Source organism: Lathamus discolor, chromosome 3 (assembly GCF_037157495.1).
Source record: "Lathamus discolor isolate bLatDis1 chromosome 3, bLatDis1.hap1, whole genome shotgun sequence".
NCBI lineage: Eukaryota > Metazoa > Chordata > Aves > Psittaciformes > Psittacidae > Lathamus > Lathamus discolor.
This window is the reverse complement of record NC_088886.1, coordinates 31,614,023-31,638,870: the sequence shown is the minus strand read 5'-3', so window position 1 is coordinate 31,638,870 and position 24,848 is coordinate 31,614,023. Positions and strand designations below refer to the sequence as shown.

Here is a 24,848-nt window from a genome sequence, read left to right as displayed (position 1 = left end):
TTTGCTTCAGAGAGTGAAAAAGCTTGCTGTTACAGACCATGTCTGTTGAGATTCATTCCTTTGTTAAAACGCAGGATTGTAATACAAGATGGGAAAGAAGCCCAGAGTAAAGTGAGGTCATTGGTTATCTCTTACGCTGCAGTAATGGAAGGGATCCTTCTGAAAATAATGTGATTTGGGGAATTAGTAACAGATTAATATTTTCTTTATAAATGTCATTCAGTATAAGAAGAAGTCTTTGCTTTTGTGTCTATATTCAGCTGATAAGAAGGGGCTTTTGTTTGTTACTGCTGAGAAAGAGGTCATGCTGCTTGGAAGTCTCTGACAGTGGGGGTTGCCACCCTTCAGGACTGGCCAGTGAGCAGGTGAGCCAAGAATTGAATGGAAACTGGATTATGCTGTTCTCAAGAAGTGATCTTTCCAGGTCAGGTTAAAATATCTTTTGATACTTGTTTTATCACTTAGGATTTCAGGCTGTTACTGTCCACTGGGTAAACAGAGCGTTTAGTTTTCTGAATCTGGCTTCTGCCATTCTCACCTCTCTGCCAAATATACATTTGAGATTTCAGTCATTCCCTGAGTGCAGTGGTTGCTGCCAATGCTCGTTTAGTATTGTGTGAGCCATTAAACATATGCATGTACTTAGAGTGAAAATAAGAGCCAGCTTTAGCTGCTGCTAATGTATCTTCTTTCTTGGTTGAACCTTATTCTGTCAGTGACTGTCTGGTACATTGGAATACAGTCGATCCAGCATCTCTGATGGGAGAAGAATCCAGAACATTCCATCCTTGCCTAGGCTACTCTTGCAATTGAATCTTGTGAAATGTCAGACAGCTTGCACGTTTGGTCTTAACTTTTTCAGTTGTCCTGGAAAGAGCTGAGCAAGATTTGAACTCAGTCTTGTCACTGTGGGATAATTATGTTTTTCATGAAGCTAGAGATAAAAATACTAGTGATTTAGCTACTTATATACCCCCCTGGCTTCTCTCTGGGTCCACTTATTTCTGGATGAGTGTTTTAGCTGAAGGCACATTTTTAAGCAAAAAAGCCATCCTTACACTGGAATAAGACGATACACAAACACTATGGAAGACTTTATCTTCAAAGGAAAGCTTTATTAGTAAGTGTTTTCTAAACACTTACGCTGGTTACAGAGTGGAGTTTGCAAGAGAGGGATAGTGCTGGTATAACTGTACTTGCTGTAGCTATTTGAGAGTATGAATGAGATGTGTGAATACTTCCAGCCTTGGACATCTTCATGGGCAGAAAGGCCAGAGGTTCAAGATGGATGAGAGTCATAGCATGTTTCAGCCAGTCATGTCATCTGGAAAATATGGGGGGGCTGAAACAGAGGTGCATTATTCCTGCTCTACAATTTGGACATGGGTAGTGTGACCTGGTCTCTACATTGTATAGCATTGCAAGATCCTGAGTGAAAGACATGAACAGTGTTACATCCTGACTTTGTCCAAAATGAGCAGTAGTTTATTAGCTGCCTCCCAGAACGTGATGTCTGCAACAGAGCACTGCTGGAGAGAGGCCAAATCAACTGTGATTGGGGGTGAGATTAAGATGGAAATCTTTGCCCTCAGAGCATTCTCTTCCAGGATGGTCAGATTTCAGTTTAGATCAGGATTTCACAAACATTTATATCCAGAAGAAACTGCTTATTGACAGTATCAACTTGCTGGCTGATGGCAGGCGAGCAATGCTTCCTAATGGTACCCATGCCACAATTTAGGAACCTTGATCTCAGGACAATCTCCTAACATTCCCCATCTTGTTTTCCAGATCTAGAGATAAACAGTGATCCGAACAGTGATGACTTTGAATATGAAGATGAAGCAAAACTCGTTTTATTTCCTGATCACTATGAAATCCCATTACCTAATATAGAAGAGTTACCAGCACTGGTCAGTGAGTGTGTGGAAGTTGTGATAGGAATTGTCTTCTGCTTCAGTTTTTATCAAGATGGTGCTTTGTATTCTCATGTGTGGTGCTTGGTTTTACATAAAGATCTTTTTTAATCAGCTGTAATAGTAACTTTTAAAACTGATTTGTCTTTGTTTCTTGCGTTTCATTTTTACCTGCTGCATTCCTTCGCTTATTATGATGCCAGATTGTCCCAGGGAAACTCACATAATACGTGTGTCTACTTTTCTGCTAAAATTAAACTGCAACCCAGAAGATTACATGCATATTTAAGTATATAAATAGTGTTACTGATACCCAGTTCTGTAAGTGGTTGGTAGTGGGCTGAATGCCAAGTTCTGTCTAGTCACTGAATCATGTTAGGTTTTGATTGATGTACATTTGTCTTCCAGGTGACGATAGCTTGTGATGCACTCCTCAGTGCAAAATCACCCTACAGGAAGCAGGACCCTGACTCCTGGGAAGAAGAACTGCAGGCATCTAAGCATGCCAAAGCACTTGTACAGTTAGACAATGGTGTTAGAATTCCCCCCAGGTAAGGGTAATAAGGTTGGTTTATTGTAGATTCTCTAATAATGTCCAGAGCAACAGAATTAAAGCCGGCAACTCAGCCAACAGTTCTGCGTGACTCCGGTCTGGGTGTGCATGCTTGGTTTGATCTACCATTATTGGAAATACAGGACTAGTTCCTGACTTACTTATTTCTGTAATTTCTTACTGTTTTCTCTTGCAGTGGTTGGAAATGCTCAAAATGTGACCTGCGGGAGAATCTGTGGCTAAACTTGACAGATGGTTCTGTGCTTTGTGGAAAGTGGTTCTTTGACGGCAGTGGGGGGAATGGGCACGCAATGGAGCACTACAAGGAGACGGGTTATCCCCTAGCAGTGAAGTTGGGAACCATCACTCCTGATGGAGCAGGTCAGCCACCTGGCAGGTTCTGAGATGAGCTATCTTTTATGCATGTGTATATCTATTACAAAGTGTGTTTGTACTTCTAGTATAAATTTTTCTGAGAGTGTGATATGGAAAGGAAACCCTGTGAGTCTGTGAATCTTGATTGGGATAGGGGGGACCAACACACACTCCATCTGGAGAAAGCCCTTACGTTTTTTATCTGCTCTCCTCCTGTTTCATATTTAGTGTAAATAGGTTTTTTGGATTTGTATAATAGTAGATATGTAAAAGAAGAATGGTATTATTTTGAGACAGCAGAATTCAAAGAAACAGTGGTTTTCAGTTCTACATTTGCTAGGGCAAATGGTTCTATCTTATGTAGATAGAAACAATAACAGGGAAATTATTTTAAAGTTCGAAAAGCCTGTTCGTAACAGCATGTATGTTGGGGGTTTTTATACTGGGAAGTGTGCTAGTTTTCCTTACTGTTTTGGTAACATTTGGTTCAGTCTAATGAGCACCCATGTTCATGGAGCTGCTGTGATGCACATTTGTAAAATGTCTCATGATCTTGAGAGGGGGCAAAAGCTATAGAGGTATCTTTGTCACACTGGGAGAATATGCAGATGTTCTGCATTGTTGCTGTGGAGGATTATGGTGTGTGAGGATTGAATGGAGTAAATGCATGAAGCTGAAAAAGTCATAAGCAAAGCACTCCTTTGCTGTAGCAGCATGGAGAAATAAAAATGGCAGAACACGTAGCATAATTATATTTTGGGTTTAGTGCTTATGACCATGTGGGTGAAAGAACAGCCCGTTTCTTAACACATCAGTTGAATTTCTTTTTTTTTTTATCTTTTCATCTTTTTCCCATCTTTTCCTCCTATTCAGTGTCAGGGAAAAGAGACTAGTCAGATTCAGCCAGTGCTGCCTAAGAAACACTTGGGCAAAATTCATTCTATTCTCTCCCAGGTGGAATATTGTTTCCTTGCATGAGTCTGGTCTTGGATATTTTCCGTCCGAATCTCTGAATTATTGAAGGTGTTAAGGGCTTGCCCAGTTGTAGATTTCAACTGCATCTACAAAATAAAATACTCTTTAATGGGTTATGTGTTTGGGATAACAATGGACAGGCTGTCATCCTTTCCTCTAAAAGAGGGGTACCAGCTGTTTTCCACAGACCTTTGCTCCTCTGGATGGTGTTTACTTGGTTTCCCTATAGAAAGGATGTCCTTGCCCAAACCCTCCTTGTTTCTTTTCCAGTAATTATTCTCTCTCTGATGTGTATTGCCGTGTTAATCATAACCTCTCAATAGGGCTGGATGACAGGTGAGGTTCAGGAAAGAGGGCTCCATGGATGATTGTGATGCCGAGTCTGTCTGGTTTCTGGTTCCCTGGGCTGGAGGTGAAGAAGTTATGGTAGAGGAGTAATAAGCATTTAGTCCCTCTGCTGATATAACTTAATCCTTTTTCACAACAGTAAGAGGAGAAAGAGGTGGTGCCAGTATTCCACTAACACTTTTCCTGTGTGTGAACAGAGGGAGCAGAGGAGAGCTGCTTGTGTAGGAAATGCATACATTATGAAAGATTTCTGGAGTAAGGTGTAAATCTTGAGCTGTGGAGGAAAAGGAAGTACAGGTAGCATTGTAAATTTTTCTTATATTTATATGAACAATAATGATTTTTTCTCTTTAATAACACTGTTATCTGTCTCAGATTTTTTTTTTTCTTTTTGTGCCCCTCCCTCCCTTCCCCCCTTTCTCACTCTAAGGATAGCAGCTTTTGTGTGTCACATTTACCAACTTGTCTACATTCCTTGTCTACATTTGTCCACATAACAACGTTACAGGCCTGTGTTTGTGGGATCTCATCCTCTTTTTGTGATTTGGTGCTCTTTGATTTTTATTTTATTTTATTTTTCTAAAGTGAATTATATCTCTCTCACATGAATTTAAGTTGAAAAGTACTAAAGCAGAAAGTACTAAAGTATATGACACAAGCTGGGCTTGAGCAAAAGGTTAATGTGTTTTTGTGTTCCATTTTTGCTGCTCTGGGTCAGTAGTCCCAGATGGCTGCTTTCTCTTCAGTTGCCAAAGCAGAGGAAAAACAAAATCAAACCTTCCACATCGAAAATATTCACCCAACTGATGTGTAATCTCGCTCCATTTAAGTTTGAACTTTTCGTGATCTGTTGGTTGCACTGTGACCTCACCAGAAGACTATGAGAATGTTGTGATGTCTTGTGTGTGGATGAACAGTTGTATCTTCTGGGTATGCTTGCTACCACACAGTGGTATTCCAGCAGATGGGCAGCTACAGCCACAGGCATGCCAGAGAGGTCATTAGGATCAGTAATAGAGAATCTGGTGGCTATTCAGCAGCTGGCAGCACAACTGAAAAGTTCAGTTCCTTGGTTTGAGAGTGTTTGTTTTTCATAGGGCTGATAAATTTAAAAAGCTGTATTAGATCTTTGAGCTCTTGGCTGACCTTCAGCTCCTCATGTTAGTGTGACTTTGGTGCTAGCAGTCTTCAAGGAAGCTGCCTTTTTGTTAGATGTCTTACATAGGGGATGGGCAGCATCAGAGCCAGGGTCTGTAGATGCAAGGAGAGGGCAGGGTAAGGACATTTTAGAAATTATATTTGTGCTGCAGACAGCTGTTATGTGGGTGCCTGCTCTCTTCTGGGTTTGTTTAATCTTTTTTCTGGCTGAGTTTTCTCTGTTAGCCTACATCTGGTCATATGGGGGAAGGTCACTGTGAGAAAATGCTAGACATGAAGATGTGGCTGAGAAGCACAGGCAGACTGGCAGAGGGATTCTGGATTTTGGTATGAGTAGGGACCAAAGGAGGGAAGTAGTCATTCACTACAGAGGAAGAGGCCAATCCGGTGGTGTCCAATCCAAAAAACACCTCTTTATTTCTAATACAGAATTTCTCAGTTCTCTCTGCATCTCTTTGGGAAAAGGGCATAGATGGATTCCTTAAATTGTACTAGATATTAAAATACCATTGGCATAGCCAGTTGGGCCTGTATACTTATAGTTTTGATGTGTCTGCCTGCATCTAATAGCTCCACAAACATTCAGAATCTCTTGTTGTTGTGTTCAAACTGTGGGCTGGCCCCGTATCTGAGAATTTTGCATACCCTTGTGCCCTTTTTCTTGTTTTCCCTACAAATGTCTCATTTTTTTGTGGGGGAAATGCTATAATCACTATAAATGTTCTTACGTTTTAATACTGTGAGCCATGTAATCTCTTTTGAGGAGAATAGTTGAGGTGATTGTGTTGAGAACATTGAAGATATTTACTGAGCTATATGGATGTCTATGCATTTTTCTGCATTTTTCAGAACCAAATTTGGTGAATATGAATGAGGCATGTGTATAGGCAGTCCTGTACTGAGAATGAAATGTTGGTAAACAGAGAGAAGGAATAACGTTTGATACTCACTGTTTTCTCTCTGCTTTCATAGATGTCTATTCCTTTGATGAAGAGGAGCCGGTTTTAGACCCACATATAGCAAAACATTTGGCACACTTTGGAATTGATATGCTGCAGATGCAAGTGGTAGGAAATCTGTCTTTTGTTTAGCTTGCTGTTTACTTGTCTTAGTTGGGGGTGGGAGAGAAACAGGAGAATGATACTGGTGGTTTATATTTGTGTGATCCTTCAGACTGTTCTGATGGTATTTAGTTTTGTAAAGCCAGACACTTCATGTTTTATTTTCTGAGGTCTGAGTGAGTCATTACTCTTATCCAGTGGTCTTTCCAGAAAACCTATTTCACTCAGCAACATTGAAAACTTAGTCTTAGCTGTTGTAAAGGTTTCATCTCTGTTCTTCAGACCAGTCTGAAATTCTTAGTGAAGTGATGGAGTAGTGCCAGCAGGAATTGACAATATAGTGATCCATACCTACAAGCTGTGAACAACTGATGTATCTGAAAGCTGAGCTGTAAACGGGAAGAAACTTCAGTGTCATAATTTCTGGCTTTTCCCATTTGAAAGACGGGAATAGTTCTTGGATCTGCAGCTTTTTGTGTGGTTTGTTTGCTGGGACCAGCTTCTACAGCAGTTATTCCTGTTTGTTAAAAGTGGAATATGAAACCTGAAATAATGCAGTGTTTTGATGAGGTCAGAGCCCTGGGAGAAGTGAAGCTTCCAGCTGGGTTTGAGGTCACAGCTAGGAACACTCAAAGAGCAGTAGTCTGTGGTAAAGAGCTAAGACGTATATTAGCAGAACAAGCTGCTAGTGTTCTGACCCCGATTTCCTCCGCTGTGTGCAGGATTTACCTCTTTGCCTGTTGGCTCGGCTCTTCTTTTCTAAAGTATAGATCTCAAAGTTGGTGATGATAGCAGCAGCATGATTCTTGCAAAAGTTAAGCAGATGAGAAAAAAAAATCATCTTCTTGCTTTCAGACAGAGAATGGGTTAAGAGATAATGATATAAAACCAAGAGTCTCTGAATGGGAAGTGATTCAGGAAGCTGGTGTGAAACTCAAGCCCATGTATGGCCCAGGATACACTGGCATGAAGAACCTGGGAAATAGCTGCTACCTCAATGCTGTCATGCAAGCCATTTTCAGCATCCCAGAGTTCCAGCGAGCGTAAGTAGCTTCAAACTAGTTCTTGTCACCAGCTGCTGCTTTCCTCAGTCTCTTTTTCTAAGAAAAACAGTATTTTAATTTTTGTCTCACCTGCAGACAGGTCTCTTTCAGTCAGTTCAGTGGCTTCTTAGAGGATTTAGTGCTTGTATTCTGTTCTGGAAAAGGCTGGAACACAAAACCCAATCTGCCTTTGAAATCAGAACTTCCTAACTTAGCTTTAGTGGTGGGAAATAATATGCCACCTTGTAAATTAGGTTGCTCTGCCAGAAAACCACAGGCTGTCCCTGTTTTTCGTATATGTATGTATAGATCTCTATCTCAGTATCATCAGTAACACATTAAGGTTTTTTATAGTGGCCCATGCCTCTAAAGGTGCAAGAATCATTCTATTGCTCCAGTGTCATTTGTGCAAAAAAATGTACTGGCACAAACATGCTAATATTGATTCATGCTAATGTAAAGCAGTGCACCTTTTATATGCAGGTTTGGCTAAAAAGAGGGAAACTATCAGGGCATTTTAAAGTTAATATTCTTATTAAAAAAGCTAATATCTCATTTCATGAAAAGGGTACTGTGAGCATATTCTTCCACTGAATAATTGAAAGAGTAAAAGGACAAAAGCACAATGGAGGAATATGAAATATTTGTGACTGTTCAAAGCTGATCACATCACTCCAAGGAGGGCAGCCTTTTTATAAGGGACCATCTATGGTTTGCAATAAAATTCAGAATGCTCTTTCATTCCACAGCAGTAGTAGAGTGTGTGCCTGAGTAAAGCTTTTAGATTTTGGAAAGCCTCCCAGATTTTCATGTAGCAATTGCCTTCTGGAGAAGAAGAGGGAGAAAATGTGTATTTGTTATTTTGGTTTGGTTTTTGGTTTTTTTTAGCCATATGGAGTACAGTCTGTAGATTATAGTCTGCCAGTTTTTCTACCTCCATTTTCAAGAAATATTAAAATGGACTTTAAAGGGAGATTGTTTTCCCACAGCATGGTCCTTGGAGTTACATGGAGCACTTATTATCAACCAAGTAGTGAAGATCTTTGACAAAAGAGGGACTAGGCAGAAATGAGATGTGTTCTTTCAACATGGCTGTACCTACCTACCCTGTTTTTTCTTGTGCCGAAGGGAAGCAGTGGTCAGATAGCATAGTACTGAATGTCTCACTGTCCAACAAACTGGTTATAATAATGTATACCTCAGCATTTGTTGTCAGGAGTTAGCTTTTGTTTCTCTGAAAAAACTCAATAGAAACATTCTTTTTATGTGTTTTCTTCCTGATAAAAACTTGCAATTTATTTGCTGATGTTGATTAAGAGTAAAAAGTACATTGGTTCTCAACCCAGCTCTGTTTTGACATCAGAATGTAACGCCATCCTGCAGCTATTCCAGATGGCCACAACCACCATATCTTTTATAGCTAGAAACGTCTAAGCAAGACTTGAGTGTCTGTTTCCTAATTTCTTTATTACTATTTTTCCATGACAGAAGCACTCACCAGGGATAGATTAAGTCAGTGCTTTGATGCAAAAGTTGACATGTTAGCGCAGAGGAAGCCTGCTAATGTATCACGCTGAGGATCTGCTAGGATATTCTTCAGTAAATCTAACTGCACTATTTAAATGTTTCTGCTTTGTTCTTGCTGCCCAGGTATGTAGGAAACCTTCCACGAATATTTGACTACTCCCCTCTTGATCCAACGCAAGATTTTAGCACTCAGATGTAAGTGACGTTTCTCAGTGATTTACTTGGTCAAGTTAAATAGAATCTAAACAATTTAATGACAGAGCAAAAAACCACCTCTGCGTGGGCTTGAAAGTGAGATAAGGCACAAGGCAGAATGGGAAGATTTGCCCACTTAGTTGCATGTGATGATTTTTCAGCAGGGTGTCAGAGACAGTAAACTTTTATCTGCTTGGAATAAAATTTCTCTTTTTTTGTTTTTTCTCACGTTTGTTTCTACCCCATCACTCTTTTCCCTACAGGGCTAAACTGGGACATGGCCTCCTTTCTGGCCAGTACTCTAAGCCACCCATGAAATCTGAGCTTATTGAGCAGGTGATGAAAGAAGAACACAAGGTATTTGCCTGAGTTTGTACAGCCTGGTAACTAGGTAAAAGTGATATCCTGAGAAAAGGGAACAGGTGCTGGGCATTGAAGAACATGTGTGGATCCATCATGAGATGCTTAGCAAGGTGGAATGTGCAGGATTTCAGTCAGGAATATATTAGTCAGGGGCTATTTGTGCAAAGCATCAAAGTAACCACTGGTTCTGCTAATAAAGTATGCTGCTGTTCTAGTGGTGAGTGCAAAAGTTCATAAAACTTCCAACTTACGTTTATCTTCTCTGAGGAACAAACCAAAAAAGTTGTCTAGAGAATCCTGTGTATTTGGAAGCAAATTTCTAACCCCTCTTTAATTTCAGAAAGAATTATAAAGAGCTAAAGAGTTGTTTCCAGGACATGTCTGACAGAATTCCACCTGATTACAGGAGAGAAGCTGTATGGGTAACGCAGGATTAAGTGGTGCTGAAGGCCTTCATGTAGATGAAGGAGGGACCATGTAGAGTCTTGTCCGCTGGGGCTTTATTTAGGTTATTTCATGGTACAAAAATCACTCAGAAGCATGTCTGTACCATGTGTGATCTATACTGAGAACAGCAGTGCATGTGGGTTTTTTTTGTGGCCAGACAACCGGGGGAGAAGAATGTATGTATCCTGATTTATAATAATTCACAATAGAAAAAAATATTGGAATCAGCTTTTCTCAGAATAGGCAGTTTCAGAAAAAAGGAATACTGAGGGGCAAGAACATCCCAGATTGAAAAGAGAAGAGCTGGAGGATGAAATAACCTTTTCTCTCATGTTTACACAATACAGAAATTTATGTCTGTCATTGTGTTACCAGGGGGAGACTGTCCTTTTATTTGCTGTAATTTGCAAGAATTTTTGCAGCAAAACAGACACTTAGCTCACCATATCTAGCTAGTATCGAGCTTTGAGAACTCCATTATTGATTGTTCTGTAATCTTCACATTACTTTTGTCGTGTTCTGTCAGCAACAAGAAAGTTGTTTGTTTCTCTTAGGCTTCAAAAATCATTAAGGCATGTCTTGGCATTGTAATATCCATGGACCCATGTCTTTATCTGTTTGTGCTTTTATCCTTCTCCAGCAATGAATAAATTCACTCGTAGTCATCAGAAAGCCACTTCATATTCTTCGTCTTTTAGCAGTAAGGATGATCTTTGATGAAGGTCTTATTGATCTCTTTGTATTAACAAGGTTAATGGGCATTGCCTGATTCACTGGATTATTTTTTTACTTGTTCTTGCTTGATGTTGTGAAGTAATCACAGTAGCTTAGTGGTGAGATGGAAAAATTCTTCTTTTTGTAAGTTGGTTTAAGCTTACATCACCCTTTGGAGAGTGAGAAGATCAGCTCAGGTTTTGCTGTTCTGCTTAAACTCTACTGCTTTTGAAATTGCCTTCGTTTTCCCTAGAGTCATCCAATTAACAGTTGTCTTAAGCAAAATACTAGTTATTGGGAACTATGTTATCTACCCAAGCAAACATGTTTTGGCTTTGTTTTGTTACTCAAACCATCTACTGTGAAGCATCTTGTTTAGAGTGATACTGGGAACACTGGACTTAGAATGTTTGTATCCCTACAAGCCTCTTGTTATTGTGACCCCAAGCAGCATATGGAGCCAACCCACAGACACCATAGACAGGATATTTAGAAATAAAAGGTCAACTAATAACAGGTACTGAAAATGCTACCTGTAGAAAGAGCTATCTTGATGGAGAAAGAATCTCTGATGCCAAGTTCTAATTTTTTACACAGTAGAAATCATGCACGCTTTTGTCACAGAAGCTTGGTGTCAGCTCCCATGGTAATAGATATTTTCCTCTACCAGTTGCTGATACAGGAATTCCTCCTTCTGAAATTGGAATACCAAGCAGATTTTGGACCAAGATGGAGCATCTGGTACAGATGTAGTGCAGAGTAGTTTACATGATCTGAAATCCTGAGTAATTGCTTTGTATAGCAGCTATTCAGTGTTTTGAAACAATGAATGAATCTTGTTTGTTTTCTTCAAATGGTTTAAAACTTAATCAATGCATCACTGTGGCTAAGGAATAGTGGAGTAGATTTCAACAGACTTACCTGCTTTCTTAAATGCACACAGGATATGAATGAAGAATAACGTGCTGAAGTTCAGGGATGTGAACCCTTTGAATGAAGTGTCACCTTCATGTTTAGCCCAGCAGCCGCTCCTAGCAATGAGATACTGAGGGTTTTTTTAATTGCAGATGGTATAAAACTCTGTCAGGAAGCAGTAGCCATCTGCTGGCATTTCACAATACTTGTGTTGTTCAAAAGTTCAGTTTAATAAAGTAGTAGTTACATGTAGCATCAGATGACTTCCTTAACTAACTCATAGCATGTATTAGGATTTGAAACAGCTTTTACTGATTTTGTTGTTTGTTGTATTCAAGATTGATTTTAAAAGAAAAATCAGGTGTAGATGTTTTCTCCATTCCCTCGTTCTGGGCAAATGAGTCTACATTTTTGTCAGTCTGGGGTGTTTTTTTGTTTGGTGTGTTTCCCCTTCCTTCCCCTGGTAATACTGGTGTGTGTACAGCTAGTATTTTCTCATCCAGAGAGTTGTACTGACATTTATAATAAATATAGTAACACAGGATTTTAGGCCTTCAGTGGTTTCAAGTGCTTCTGCTTTCTGTCTATAAAATCAATCATTAATTGTATTTTTCCACTTTTTTCCTCCCCTCTCCTACATGCAAAGTTCTCTAGTTTTCTGGGTCTTTGGAATTCATCCAGAGTTTTGGGGAGTTGTTGCCTGTAAAAGCTTTCATATGAGATCTGCAGTGGTCCAGCACAGTCTATATTTAGCTGATCTGTTCTGTGACTGTTGATGGGGAAGGTATGCTAGGTATTCTATAAATATTCATGGTACTGTGCAGCTAAAATTTTTAACTGGGGAATTTAGTCTGGAGATGGTAGCAGTTTTCTTGTACCCACTTTAACTTTAAAAACAAGCTGAAAGTCTAAAGAGTTGTCAGCTAGGACTTGATTTTCTGCTTAGAGCTTTGCCATTTCTTTTGTTATTTTACTTGTCCTTGAAGTAGAAAGGGTTTAGAGAGCAGGGACCATTCCTCTTCTAAAGTCTGTCATGCTCCACATGTTTCTCTTCTCCCTGCTCAAATGGCTGAGTAAAAGGTGTATAGGTGGAAACAGGCCTTGATTCCAAACTTACTCCATTATACATCAGGGCAAATGTGCCACATGGCAATATTTTTTCTTCTGATGTACAAGGAAGCTTGGTGTATGGTAATTTGAGCTGGTTTATGCATTCTTCTCCCTACTTCTAGCTTTGATGAGGCAGATGAGGACTCTGAAGCGATATATATATATAGATAGATAGATAGATAGATATATCCCAAGATTCAGAAATCCCTAGAATATCTCTTTGTTCCAGCAATACTGATACTGTCTCTCTACGAGAGCCTTTGAAAAGCATCTGAGCCTAATGTGGTTGCTGGTGTACTGCCAGAAATTGAAAAAGCATTAAAATTGAGAAGCTAGTTTTGAATTCAGTGGATCTAGGAATACCTGGTGAAACCAAGAGTAAAATTTTGCTCTTCTAGTGTGTTTTATGTGCCTTCCATTTTATGCTGCTTTTTCTATTTTTATATTGCTGTGATAGCACAACTGTAGTAAAGAATGAGGTTGGCCTCTAATATCCTAAAGGCTGCACTTCTGGTTGGTTTGTCTTGAAAATGATTTGGTGTGATGGAGGATAAGGGCAAATTTGAGTAAGAGATTCTGACCCTTTCAACTTTGTCATTTAAAAGGCTTAATAGCTATTTATGTCTTTAGGATGCCATTTGGGGTGGTTCGAAGGCTTCTTGAAATGGTATAGAGGGTGAGAAAATAAAAACTAGGACTTTCTTGGAAGCTAAAGACTTTCTAGTTTAGGGTAATTTCCTACTGAAACTAAAGCAGTATCTTATGGTCCTTTGACGTGGCCAACACTTGCAAATTCTTACCTCTTCTTAAAAGCCCATCTGGGAAGGCATGCTGCATGCAGTAGTTCCCTGCTTGATTCTGTAGAGATCTCTGGAAAGGTTATGTCCTGAGTAAAGCTGCTAGCTGATATACCAAAGTGCTTCATGCCCACATATATTTAGGTGGAAGAGGGTTCTGGAAAAAAGAAAGGTTTTAGAAAACAGTGTAAGCCTTTAGCCTTCTGGAAACTACTGACCTTTAGGAAACCTTCAGTAATCTCTTTTAAGTTGCAAATGCCATAGAAAAATCAGATAAAGCGAATGCTGTAGGAACTATGTCATAATACATACTCTAAATCCCCCAGATCATGTTTATTAAAATGGAAAACCAGGTGAAACCAGAACTATCATTTCTACAGTGGCAGAAATGGGTCCTAGATAGATCTAGTTGAGTAACTTTGGGATATTTGGTCCGGGAATTAATAAGAATGTTTTAAAAGGTTTCTCTTCTGTTTAGGCTCAGCATAATGGAATATCTCCTCAGATGTTTAAGGCTTTTATAAGTAAAGGCCACCCAGAATTCTCCTCTAATAGACAACAAGATGCACTGGAGTTTTTCCTACATCTTATAAATCTAGTAGAGGTGAGAAAATCTGAATTACTTGTTTTCCCTGTTTATATTAGACAATGAGGACAGAGCTGAGTGGCTCAGCTTTTTTGTTATACTTCTTTTAGTCTTGGGTACCTAGAAAATGGCACTGATTAAAAAGTATCTTGGTTTGTAAACACTTGTTTCTTTAATACTTCCTTCTCTTCACTTCAGACCCTTCTCTGTGTGACCACACGCAGGGCCAATGCTACTGATAACAACAGCTAGAGATGTAGAAAGGTCAAGCATTACCGTACAGGCTATAAGATATATAAACATACATGACTGTACTTTTAAATTGCTGTTCATTTTATGATTACCTGCTATCCATTTGTTTTCTATATTGAAGTCTGTCTTGGAATATTAATGAATTGGCTATTATTATTATTCCAAATTTATATCATAGTTGGGAGTGAACTAATTACAATGTCCAGTTCTCTTACAAGTCCCAGCTGTACCTCAGTGAATCATTATGGGAGGAAGGACACCTCCCACAGCAAAGTGACTCTTTGTCAGTTGAGTATTTCTGTATAAAATTACAGTATAAAATCTGTTAGTTCCACTGAGCTCTGGCTCAATGCTGTGTAGAAGAGTCAGTACTGTGAATGTTAATGATGTCTTTCTGAAATGCAAATTTACAAGTATATGTGGTTTTGATTTAAAGCACTTTTCTTGCCCATCCTTCCACCCTCTTCTTCCCTTTTTCCCCAAGAATTGAGGGTATTTATTCATGTTTTATGGTCTAGATGAAGTTATTCACATTTGCATGCATTGTGTTCCATATCCCAAAATACATGTACTGATTATAGGATGGTTAGAAGACATTTTCTGGCTTTTGCCTGATAAGACATTCACTTGAACAATAAAGAGGAGTTATATTATTTGTATGACATTCTCATCTGGATAACAAACAAGTTGCTTGTTCTGTTTCAGTGCAGATTGAGAGTGGCAGGAGAAATTCTGTTTGCTGAAAGGATGCTCCATGTTATTTACCTGAGCTTTCTATCTTTACTGTAACCTGCCACCTTCGTGTCTTCTTTTGTTCACCTTGACTCATTCAGATTTATTAGGGACACACTCTGAAAGTTACTTTGTGTAGAGAGATACTGCTGTGTATTGCAAACTTCAGTGGGATTTTCTGTGGATGTAAGAGTTCTACATGCAGTAAAATGCATGTAGCATCATGGCAACATGAGCTGCCAGATCTGGTGCAAGATTGTCTTATGGCAAGCACAAAGACAACAATCGTGAGCCTTTGGCTTCTCTGGTCATTTTAATGATCGTCACTTAAATGATCTGATCTGATATTCCTTTCAGAGGAACCCTGTAGGATCAGAAAACCCTAGTGATGTTTTCAGGTTTCTGGTGGAAGAACGCACACAATGCTGCCAGTCTAGAAAGGTCCGCTACACAGAGAGGGTGGACTATATCATGCAGTTACCTGTTGCCATGGAGGCAGCAACAAACAAAGGTAAGGAAAGAAACTAGTTTATTGACTGACCTTCTGGTGACTCTCAGTTATGTGGGAATGAAGTTCTCACCCCTGAATGATCTCTTTACATGGATAGAATGGTTCAAGGCCATGTGGCAAATCACACCAACGAACTGATTGGGGAAAGTTACTTGATTTGGTTTTTTTTAAAGAAGATTTTATCCACACGTCAGTTTGTGGCTATACCGTTCCTGCTTACATTTTTAGGGAAGAAGGATTCTACCTAGATGCTCCTGGCAAGTTTTCAGACAGATTTCCCCTCAAACTGTGGGACCACCATTAAGTGTCACCACTCAACAATATATCACAGAGAATGGTAGCAGTTTATTTGATAAAGATGTCAGTGATTTATGATTTAAAACCTTAACCTGGATTTGACTCAGGGATGTGCCACACCACTTGTAGTACAATTTATTTACCCTTGTGGTTTTTGCATATGTGTGCCCAAAGATTGTCATTAGGATTGGATTTCTTTTGTTCTGGACAGTGAACTAGTATATAAAAACTTCTTAATTCTAAAAAAGGAATCAAATATACTAGGTAATGAATATCTTGTGAAAACAAGCACGTACCAAACAAAACCCAACCAACCAAAAAAAACCCCCCACACCAAAACCCAACCAACCAACCCCCCTTCCCCAAAAAAAACCCAACCCAAACAACACAAAACTCCCACCACATTGGCTTTGTATTCGTTAGCAGCAGATGATAAGGCCTAACACAATGATAGAGAATAGGGTTATAAGACAGTTTGTTGTCTATTATGCCAAAATACACAATTTGAATATCTAGAGCTTTAGGAGAAGTGGGAAGGAGGATGAAGTGGCGGACATTAATTTAATATACAGGGGTGTTTTTTTCAAGTCTGTGAGCTGCCTGAAAATGCATACTTGTTTTTAAAGGAGAAAATGGCTGAGGAGGCTAGAGGACTTGGAAGCAGGAGAGAGATGCTGATGCATCTTGGTTGCCTTGCAGTCAGTGGTAAAGAGTGTTGTAGGTTAACAAAATAAACATATGCTTGAGGTGGAAGTGAAGGGAACATCACAGGTGCATGAGAAGGGGGATCTTCCTCTGGTTTCCTGCATAATCTCAAAATGAAAAAAAATTTCAAAGCCAGAAGGAGCTATCCTGATTATTTGATCTGATCCTTTGAAATAGCACAAAACACAGTTCCACCTACTGCTTTTTACCTAGCCCACAGGTTCTTGAATGGGACATTGTTTTAAAATGACCATTTTGACTTGAAAATCTAAAGTTTGTAGAACTTTACGTTCTTTGTTCATCAGTTTCAGTGATGCTTCTATGCTTATAAAGTGGCATGTTATTTTCAGGCAATGGCTCAGGAGGTATATTAGATTTTGAATTTAACATACAGTGCTGCTCAGCTTGCCAGTGTCAGGATTCTTTCTGTATTGTACATAATCCTGTCCTGTCTAGAAAGTCAGATGACACAAACAGCAATAATTTTTCAAGTCATATTGAGCTGATAAAGCAGGTAGTTGGTGTTATCATTAACACAGGATTCAGGCCATCATGGCCAGGTTGTAATTGCCTGTTCCCCAGTATTACCAGTTCTATGTTGTCACCATGAACAGAAGCCTTAAAAACCAGGTGTGGTTGTAAGTGTAGCTGCTGACCCCAATGCAGACAAAAAGATTTGATACCTAGTTAAAGTCATAAAGTGTTTTATTGATAAGTGGGGTTTTGCATTTCTAAAACTTTCAAAGATAAGACTGGTGAGGGACATTATAACCATGACAATGTTCATTTAGCTATTAGTGTGATACGTATTTCTCAGATGAATTAATTGCCTATGAATTGAAGAGGCGAGAAGCAGAAGCTACAAGGAGACCTCTACCAGAGCTTGTCCGTGCCAAGATCCCGTTTAGTGCGTGTCTGCAGGCCTTTTCTGAACCAAGCAATGTAGAGGACTTCTGGAGCAGTGCCCTTCAAGCAAAGTCTGCAGGAGTGAAGTAAGTGTGTGTCTGGCTGCCTATTAAAAATATGTGTGGTAGTGCTGTGTGCTAGTTTTGGTACCTGGACATGATGCAGAGAGAAACAGACAAAGGCATAGAGGCTTTGGCATTATATTAGTGTTGGAGTTCACAAATGTAATGTGTAGATCAAGCCTGATGGGAGTTGTAATGACCAATTGAGCAGGAAAGAATTTTTTCTCAATTGTCAGACTTTAGGAAGTGATGATGTGTTCTCGTTGTTAAGAGCTTGAACTTTAAATGCTTGTACCTTAATTGTCTGCCCATGTTTTAAAATTGGATCCTATGTATCAGGTAGTCATAGAGCTCTGTACTGTGTGGTGGCAGACACAGTCTGGATCTCTATGCTTAGTCTCTTAATGTCTCACTTCACTAAGGATGCCGAGGGGCATTGTATGACAACAAAACAGGGTGAAGCAAACAGAAGTGTTTTCTTCTGAGAAAGTTCTTTAGATAAATGGAAACTTTTGCATTTGTGAAGTGATGAGAACTTTGTGTTCATTATGTTGTCATATTTTATATTATTTATTGTTTGCATTTGGATTTCAACCCATCTCCTTCGTATGCTACAATGTTTGGTTGCATCTGTTAAGTTTGCTTGTAACTTACATGGGGCCATGGTACAAGGTACAATTCATATTAAACAAGGCAACCCTGTGTGTTTATAATGAGGTAGATAAAAGAACCAAAACCATCTTGGGCTTAAAAAGGCATTAAGAAGAAATAGTATGGCATATAGAGATAAGTGCAATTTTCAGGGGCAGTATTTCTTGCTGAGAACAAGAGTTAGTCTCTCATCTGGCTTCATTTTTATGTCAACAGCAAGGAGTGGTTGAAAATTGCACTCTGCAACTGGTTTGCTAGGTGACTAGGTAGTTTCTATTTTTAGATCACTTAGCATACCAATGACTCATTGTTGTCTTAGGATATAGTTTCACTGACATTGTATTGAAAATTGGGAGACAGGTGCACTTGGTGAAGAAAAATGCAACAAATCTAAAGGGCTTTTGTATTAACTATGAACATATTGGAAGAACATTCTAGTCTTTAAGTATATCCAAGGTTAATTTGTAATTTAGCTGTTCTTCATCCTCTAGGTCTTTACAAATACTGAAAGATGAACAATAATTTGCTATTTAAAATTGTGAAGTTTCATGCTGCAGATGAGAAAGTTACTAAAATTGTAAGGTGGTGCTCTGAAGAATTTAGAAAGTAGTTACTTATTGTGTGGTAAGCAGACCTTATATTTAGGATGCATTTACTGTACTTGGCCCAGAGAGGAGAAGAATGGTGGTAAATACAACGTTACACTGTGTTCAAGGTTAAACTTTTTGTTAATTGGGTAAATATCAGGGATGCCCTTAAACTTGAGTCATCCTCTATTTTGATAAATATTATAGTAGCTGAGTAAGAATATCATGTAGGATTTATTTTTTTATACAGCACTTTCATGTGAAAAACTACAAATGACGGCTTTTTCAGTCTTTGCTAAATGAAATGCCTTACGGGTGGACTGATACCTCATGGACAATGCTACTGTTACTAGAAAGGGAATGAATAAAATGCAGATTGAATTGTTACTCTATTCTGTCCAAGACATGTTTTAAGCCTGTGCCCTGATGTTCTAGTCAGTGTCATTCAGAAATATTTCCTGACATTTAGCTTCAAAACACCTTGAGTGAGCAAGTTTAATACTACTTTTAGTTGTTTTCTATAGTTTTCCTAGAAGCTGAATTGTCTGCAAGGGTTTGAGCTGACATTCAGGATATGGATGTATAGAAAGGTATTACCATACTTCTCCACTGCACTTGGAAACATCTTTGTGAAGTTTATAAAATCCATCACTTGATCTCACTCAGGGCTCAAGTTATTCATCTCAGTGTGCATGAAGTACTGAAATCTGTGCTGCTTGTGATTTTGTTTCAATGAATTGTATTTCTTGTGTTTCCCAGGACTTCTCGGTTTGCTTCATTTCCTGAATACTTAGTGGTGCAGATCAAGAAATTCACCTTTGGCCTTGACTGGATACCCAAAAAGCTTGGTATGTGCTTTTTAGATTTACCTTTTTCTCATTCTGCACAAAGTAATCTGCAAGATTACAAAGTACACACTTTGGTCTATAATGAGAACCTGGATTGAGTCTCAGGTTTCTACTGTGAAGATCCTAGCTGAATCTTCTTTCCCCCAGACTAATCTGTTAGGTCTGTGGAGTTAAAATACAGTTTCGTATAATCTGGCTTCCTAGATAAACTGTGCTTTAGTGTTCTGACTTTCCCAAATAATTGTTTTCAGGAGGCCAATCCTGGCTGTGTTTGTACCTTGAGTACCAGAGTCTGCCTCTCTGAAGGGGTAGGTTGCACCATGAGGGCATTTCACTGGAGTAATAAACTTGGACTGTTTCTCTACTTTTGTAGATGTTTCTATAGACATGCCAGATTTCCTAGATATCAACCACCTTCGGGCCAGGGGTCTCCAGCCAGGAGAAGAGGAACTTCCAGACATTGCTCCTCCCATTATCATTCCTGATGACCCAAAAGGTATTTACTGACTTTCTTCTGATTTTCTCCTATAGTCCTCTTTGCCTCTAGCACATACTGATTCTCTTTAATCTTCATCTTTTGGAGCTAGGAACAATAAAGCAGCTCTTGTGCTTTTATAATTGAAGACTCTTAACAACACCCCACAGCTTTTTATTTTCCTCTCTACTAGACAACTCTAGATCATTCCAGCTTTTCTGCTTGGGTGTTCTCAGGATTTATGATTGTTGCTGTTCTGGACTCTCTCAAAATAACTCGCATTCTTCTGAAACTGTTGTGCTCATAGATGAATGTTCTATTTTGTGAAATAGATTATTTCACTTGCTTTACTGACTATAGTCTTGTATACCCTGCTGTGTGGTGGTTGCCTCTTTTGCCATAGTGTAGTGCTGCTCAGTGGAGCAGCTTGTGCTGCATTATGATCTCTTCATCTTTACTAGCAGAATTGTTTCATGACTTCCATATACATGGATAATCATCCTTAGTTAAGGATGAGGTCCTTGTGCTCATCTTCATTGAATGTTCATTGATATGTAAGACTTAAAGGAATAGAGAAGTGTGTGAACACCTCTAGACTTATGAAAATCAGCTATATGCAGGGAACATCTTCTGACCATTCATCAACCTTCAGTGCATGTTTGTCACTCCCTTTCAGTAAAGTCACTGTGCACTTCCCAGGGCCTGGTGCAAAGGACTTGGACTCAGACCAATAAGCTGAGTCTCATGACAGGTGTCATAAGTGGGGTCGGGTGTTAATCCACTAAGTTCTTACATTTTCACGAGAGGTGTTACTAAACTGCTGTTATCTTCTGAGTACTTTTGTACTAAATTTTGTCTGAAGCCTGGTGATAAAGTAGTCTGGGTGGGACTGTAGTTAAATCAATCTGTCAGTGCTTGTATACAGCAAATGGTCCATCCTGATTGGAAGGAATTTTAGAATCTGTCAGTTGCTATGATTATTTGCTGTAGGATTTTAGTGTTATGGTTCTGAGAAGATGGTCTTTGTTTAGTCACATGGTTGACTCTAATAATTTGAAACACTTTGGTTCAAGGTGGAACAACAAACACGCTATGTCTGCAGAATAGATTCATTCACAGTACAGTGATAGTTAAAACACAAAGGACTACAGTTGAAGAAAACCTCTTTACAGGGATAGATTAAGGCTGAAAATCTTACTACTTTTTAAATTTCAAGATTTGTTAGGTTACAGTAGAACCTAGCAGCTATGCAGGCATGCATAGTCCACTTCTTTGGATGTATGTGGGCTGTACAGGCCATTAAAAAGGGCTCTGTCTCAAGGAGCTGATGTCAAACTGCTGACTAAATTATCTGTAGAGCAGAAAGAGTGTGATTAACAAGGCTATGCTGCTTTTTTTTTTTTTGTGTGTGTGTGTGAATACTGTTTCTTTCTCACTGAATTTCAGAAACAAGAATGTTAGAATATCCCCCTTCCTCATACCCTGGCTTTCTCTGGAGGATTAAATGGTTTATAGCAAGTAAAATCTCGGTTTTACAGTGTGACCTTAGACCCGGGTTGCTGCAATTTCCTCCAGATGTCTTAAGCTTGGGTGCTTCGGTATATAATAGGAAACCAGTAATGCAACTATTCCCATGACATGGCCGCCCCATTTGCTTTGATAATTATACTAGTGGCGGTATAATATCAAGCTGTGCATATGTGAAAGGAAGCTAGTACCTGAAATTGTGTGTCAGAGCAAAGGCTATGGAAAAATCGAGTTCTCAGGTTTTTGATTTTGTCCCTTATCTGTAGGATCCTTATAAAGACTTACTCTTTTTTATCCTCTTGCTCAGTGGGCTAACCTGAATTTAGTGTTAACGTATGGGTGATGTACCTTATTTTTAACAAAACAGATCCTTGCTTAAAATTGGTTTAGGTCAGCCATCAGCTATATATCTTACCAGTTTATAACACCAGTGACGCTTCGTTCTGAGGTTAGGGAAATTACTGGTCAGAAACATCCCTGGTTTAATTCATAGCAAAACCATCAGGGATGTGAGGATGAACATGCATTGCCTGCGTAAGGCATAGAAACATCATATTTTTCTATGATGTCATATATGACATCATTTCTATGACATCATTTCTATGATGTCATCATAGGAAAATATGATGCGAGGCATAGAAAATGTCAAATGTTTCTGTGACTTTAAAAATGTGGATTTGTTTTTCCCATATGAATCTACTTTGCTTTAATATCAAGTTTTTTCCTGTTTGTTTGGTTTTTTTTTTGTTTGGTTTTTTTTTTTCTTTCTTAATTTTCAGGTCGCATGATGAACAATGTCATGGAGTGTACGTATCTCATTTTTCTGGGACTGGTACTTAAGTGGCTTAGAAATTTTTCGTGCTTTTGCTCAGCTAATGGCTTCTCTGTCCTCATAGAGGTGCATGAAGTATTGCCCTGCATGCTTCTAAATAACAGCTGATTTTTGTACCTGTTCAGCATTTACTTCCTTGTGTGCAGGATTCTTTAAGAGTCTGTAGTAACATCAGCATAGCCAGAATATGAGCTGCCCCTGTGTCTGCTGCTCATCAGAGGGATCTTGCAGTTCTCAGGGTCACAGCTGCCTGATCCTGTCTCCCTCTGGACTCTGATCTCAGCTGAAGCTGTCAAGCCCTGTCATTCAGAGATGAAGTTCAGCTGGAGACTGCTGGATCCAGCAGCTGCTGTTTCTCTGACCTGCAAGATCCTGGCTTTAAGAAAGGGGATTGCTTTGGCTGCCATCTCTAGCTAAGCACAGCACCTAATTTCTTCACCCCTTGAAATCCAGTGGTGAGTGCTTTTAGCAAATAAAGTCCTGTAGGAATTTGTAAATGTTTAAGGATCTAATGTAGATTATGGTGACAAAAGATTACCAGTAAGTCCATAATAAATACTATAAAAAATGTCAGTAACAAATGATTTATACAAGGCTGTTTTCTAATGGGTGTGGGCTTATTGTAGTACTAAAACAAATCCAAGTGATATGTGTTGTGATATGTGTTGTAATATGTGGCACCATGAATAATGATAAGAAATACTATATAATGGATAAAATTAGACTTTTATGTTTTAGAAGGTCCTTTCTTTTAGCTCTAGATATTGATGAGTGTTCAGTTATGCAACTGGCAGAGATGGGTTTTCCTTTGGAAGCATGTCGTAAAGCTGTGTACTATACAGGCAACCTGGGTGCTGAAGTTGCTTTCAACTGGATCATTGCACACATGGAAGAACCAGGTTAGTGACTGGAAGGTGTAAGTTAAACTCAGCTCTTGATTGTACATTTTGGCAGTCAGTAGAAATTTTATAATGTGTGATGGAGAAACAACAGGCACCTTCCCCACCCCAGGAAACCTGGAGGTGTGAGTGGATTTTCCTAAGCTGTTCCTGGGATATGCAGATCTTTACCATTGTGTGGCATCCTCTGCCTAGAAGACAACAAACATAAGCTACGCAGAAGTACTCTCCTGTCCTCACTGATCATGTGGGCCAGCTCTCTGTTTTCTGCCCTTTGCTTAGGTCCGTGCTGCTAAGGGGGAAGCTGACTTGTGATCAAGTGTAAGTACAAAGAATCCTGTGGTCCAGATGCTTTTCTTCCATATTGGCCTCCTCTAGCTCAGGCTAGAGCATTCATGATGTACTTAGAACCTGGGCTATCTAATGGTGGACAGAACCTGGGCTATCTAATGGTGGACAGGGCTGCTAGATGTTCTCTACTTCCTGTGTTTCATCCATGCAAAGTCTGGACTCATGATTCAGCACTGAGTATATCCGAGCACTTCCTTGCCAGGAAACATGATTTGGTTGAGTTCACGCTTCACCATGGGCTTTTGTGTTGCTTATGTAAACAGGGAATGAGTTTCACTGGGGCTTAACTGATGTATTTCAGCTATGGAATCAATTGATTTTACAGCTATATGTATATCAGCTGGTGTCAACTTTGGTGCCATCATTGCTTCCATACTCTTCTTTGCTACTTTCCTGTAATTTTTTCACTTCTGTGATGTGCCAAGTTGTTACAGATGGCTCAGTACGAGTTTGTCCAGCTAGGTATTTTGTAATGTGCATGTTTGTTTTGTTGTTTTTAAGGCTTTCCAGGCATCTAAATCCCAAGTGGTCCAGTGAAAAACTTACATTGATTTTTGGGACTGCTTTTGAGGTCCTATTTGTTGTTTGTTGATTTTTCCATTTCAGTGGGGCAAACGAACAAACTGATGAATGTCTCTGTTTGTTCCAGACTTTGCTGAGCCGTTGGTCATACCTGCCTATGGAGAAGTTGCTTCCAATGGAGCAGCTGCATTTGGAACTGTTGGGCTAGATAACCAACCTCCTGAAGAGATGGTTGCAATTATAATTTCCATGGGCTTCCAAAGGAATCTGGCAATTCAAGCACTGAAGGCAACAGTGAGTTCCTAGGAGTTAGTTATTGGTAGCACTTGGGTTTCATTTCATGTTACATGCTTTGTTACATGTGCATGCTCAGATGCCTTTGAAATGTATGTAGAAATCCAGTCAGTGGGTGATGAACTGTTCTGCCAAAGCATGGGATGCCTGACTTGACTGGGTTAGAGTAAGGAAGGTGGTTTTTATTTCACATGAATGTTGAAGTGTGGAGAGAGAGAAAAACTCAGCTTCTTTTACCATCTTTTGAGAAATGACCTGGATGCCTAAAAACTGTGCATCTTCAAGATGAGAACCTGGGGGTCATGGGGGTTAGT

General features: G+C 39.3%; 1 protein-coding gene across 4 annotated transcripts in view; it reads left to right on the top strand.

Annotated features, from left to right (window-relative positions):
* Window positions 1-24,848, top strand: part of USP13 (ubiquitin specific peptidase 13) — a 69,437-nt gene that overhangs the window by 23,259 nt on the left and 21,330 nt on the right. For 3 of the 4 annotated variants that reach the window (XR_010611511.1, XR_010611512.1, XM_065674504.1), the window contains exons 4-18: window positions 1,792-1,913; window positions 2,325-2,467; window positions 2,666-2,850; window positions 6,298-6,392; window positions 7,242-7,429; window positions 9,080-9,151; window positions 9,415-9,508; window positions 13,976-14,101; window positions 15,425-15,578; window positions 17,398-17,572; window positions 19,546-19,634; window positions 20,008-20,130; window positions 22,416-22,442; window positions 23,224-23,367; window positions 24,368-24,534. Coding sequence is in view for 2 of the 4 variants with exons in the window: in XM_065674504.1 (XP_065530576.1) it covers window positions 1,792-1,913; window positions 2,325-2,467; window positions 2,666-2,850; window positions 6,298-6,392; window positions 7,242-7,429; window positions 9,080-9,151; window positions 9,415-9,508; window positions 13,976-14,101; window positions 15,425-15,578; window positions 17,398-17,572; window positions 19,546-19,634; window positions 20,008-20,130; window positions 22,416-22,442; window positions 23,224-23,367; window positions 24,368-24,534 (1,904 nt within the window). In the remaining 2 variants the exon portion in view is untranslated. Of the gene's footprint in view, window positions 1-1,791; window positions 1,914-2,324; window positions 2,468-2,665; window positions 2,851-6,297; window positions 6,393-7,241; window positions 7,430-9,079; window positions 9,152-9,414; window positions 9,509-13,975; window positions 14,102-15,424; window positions 15,579-17,397; window positions 17,573-19,545; window positions 19,635-20,007; window positions 20,131-22,415; window positions 22,443-23,223; window positions 23,368-23,649; window positions 23,687-24,367; window positions 24,535-24,848 lie in introns of those variants that run through there. The other variant, XM_065674505.1, reaches the window with a different exon arrangement.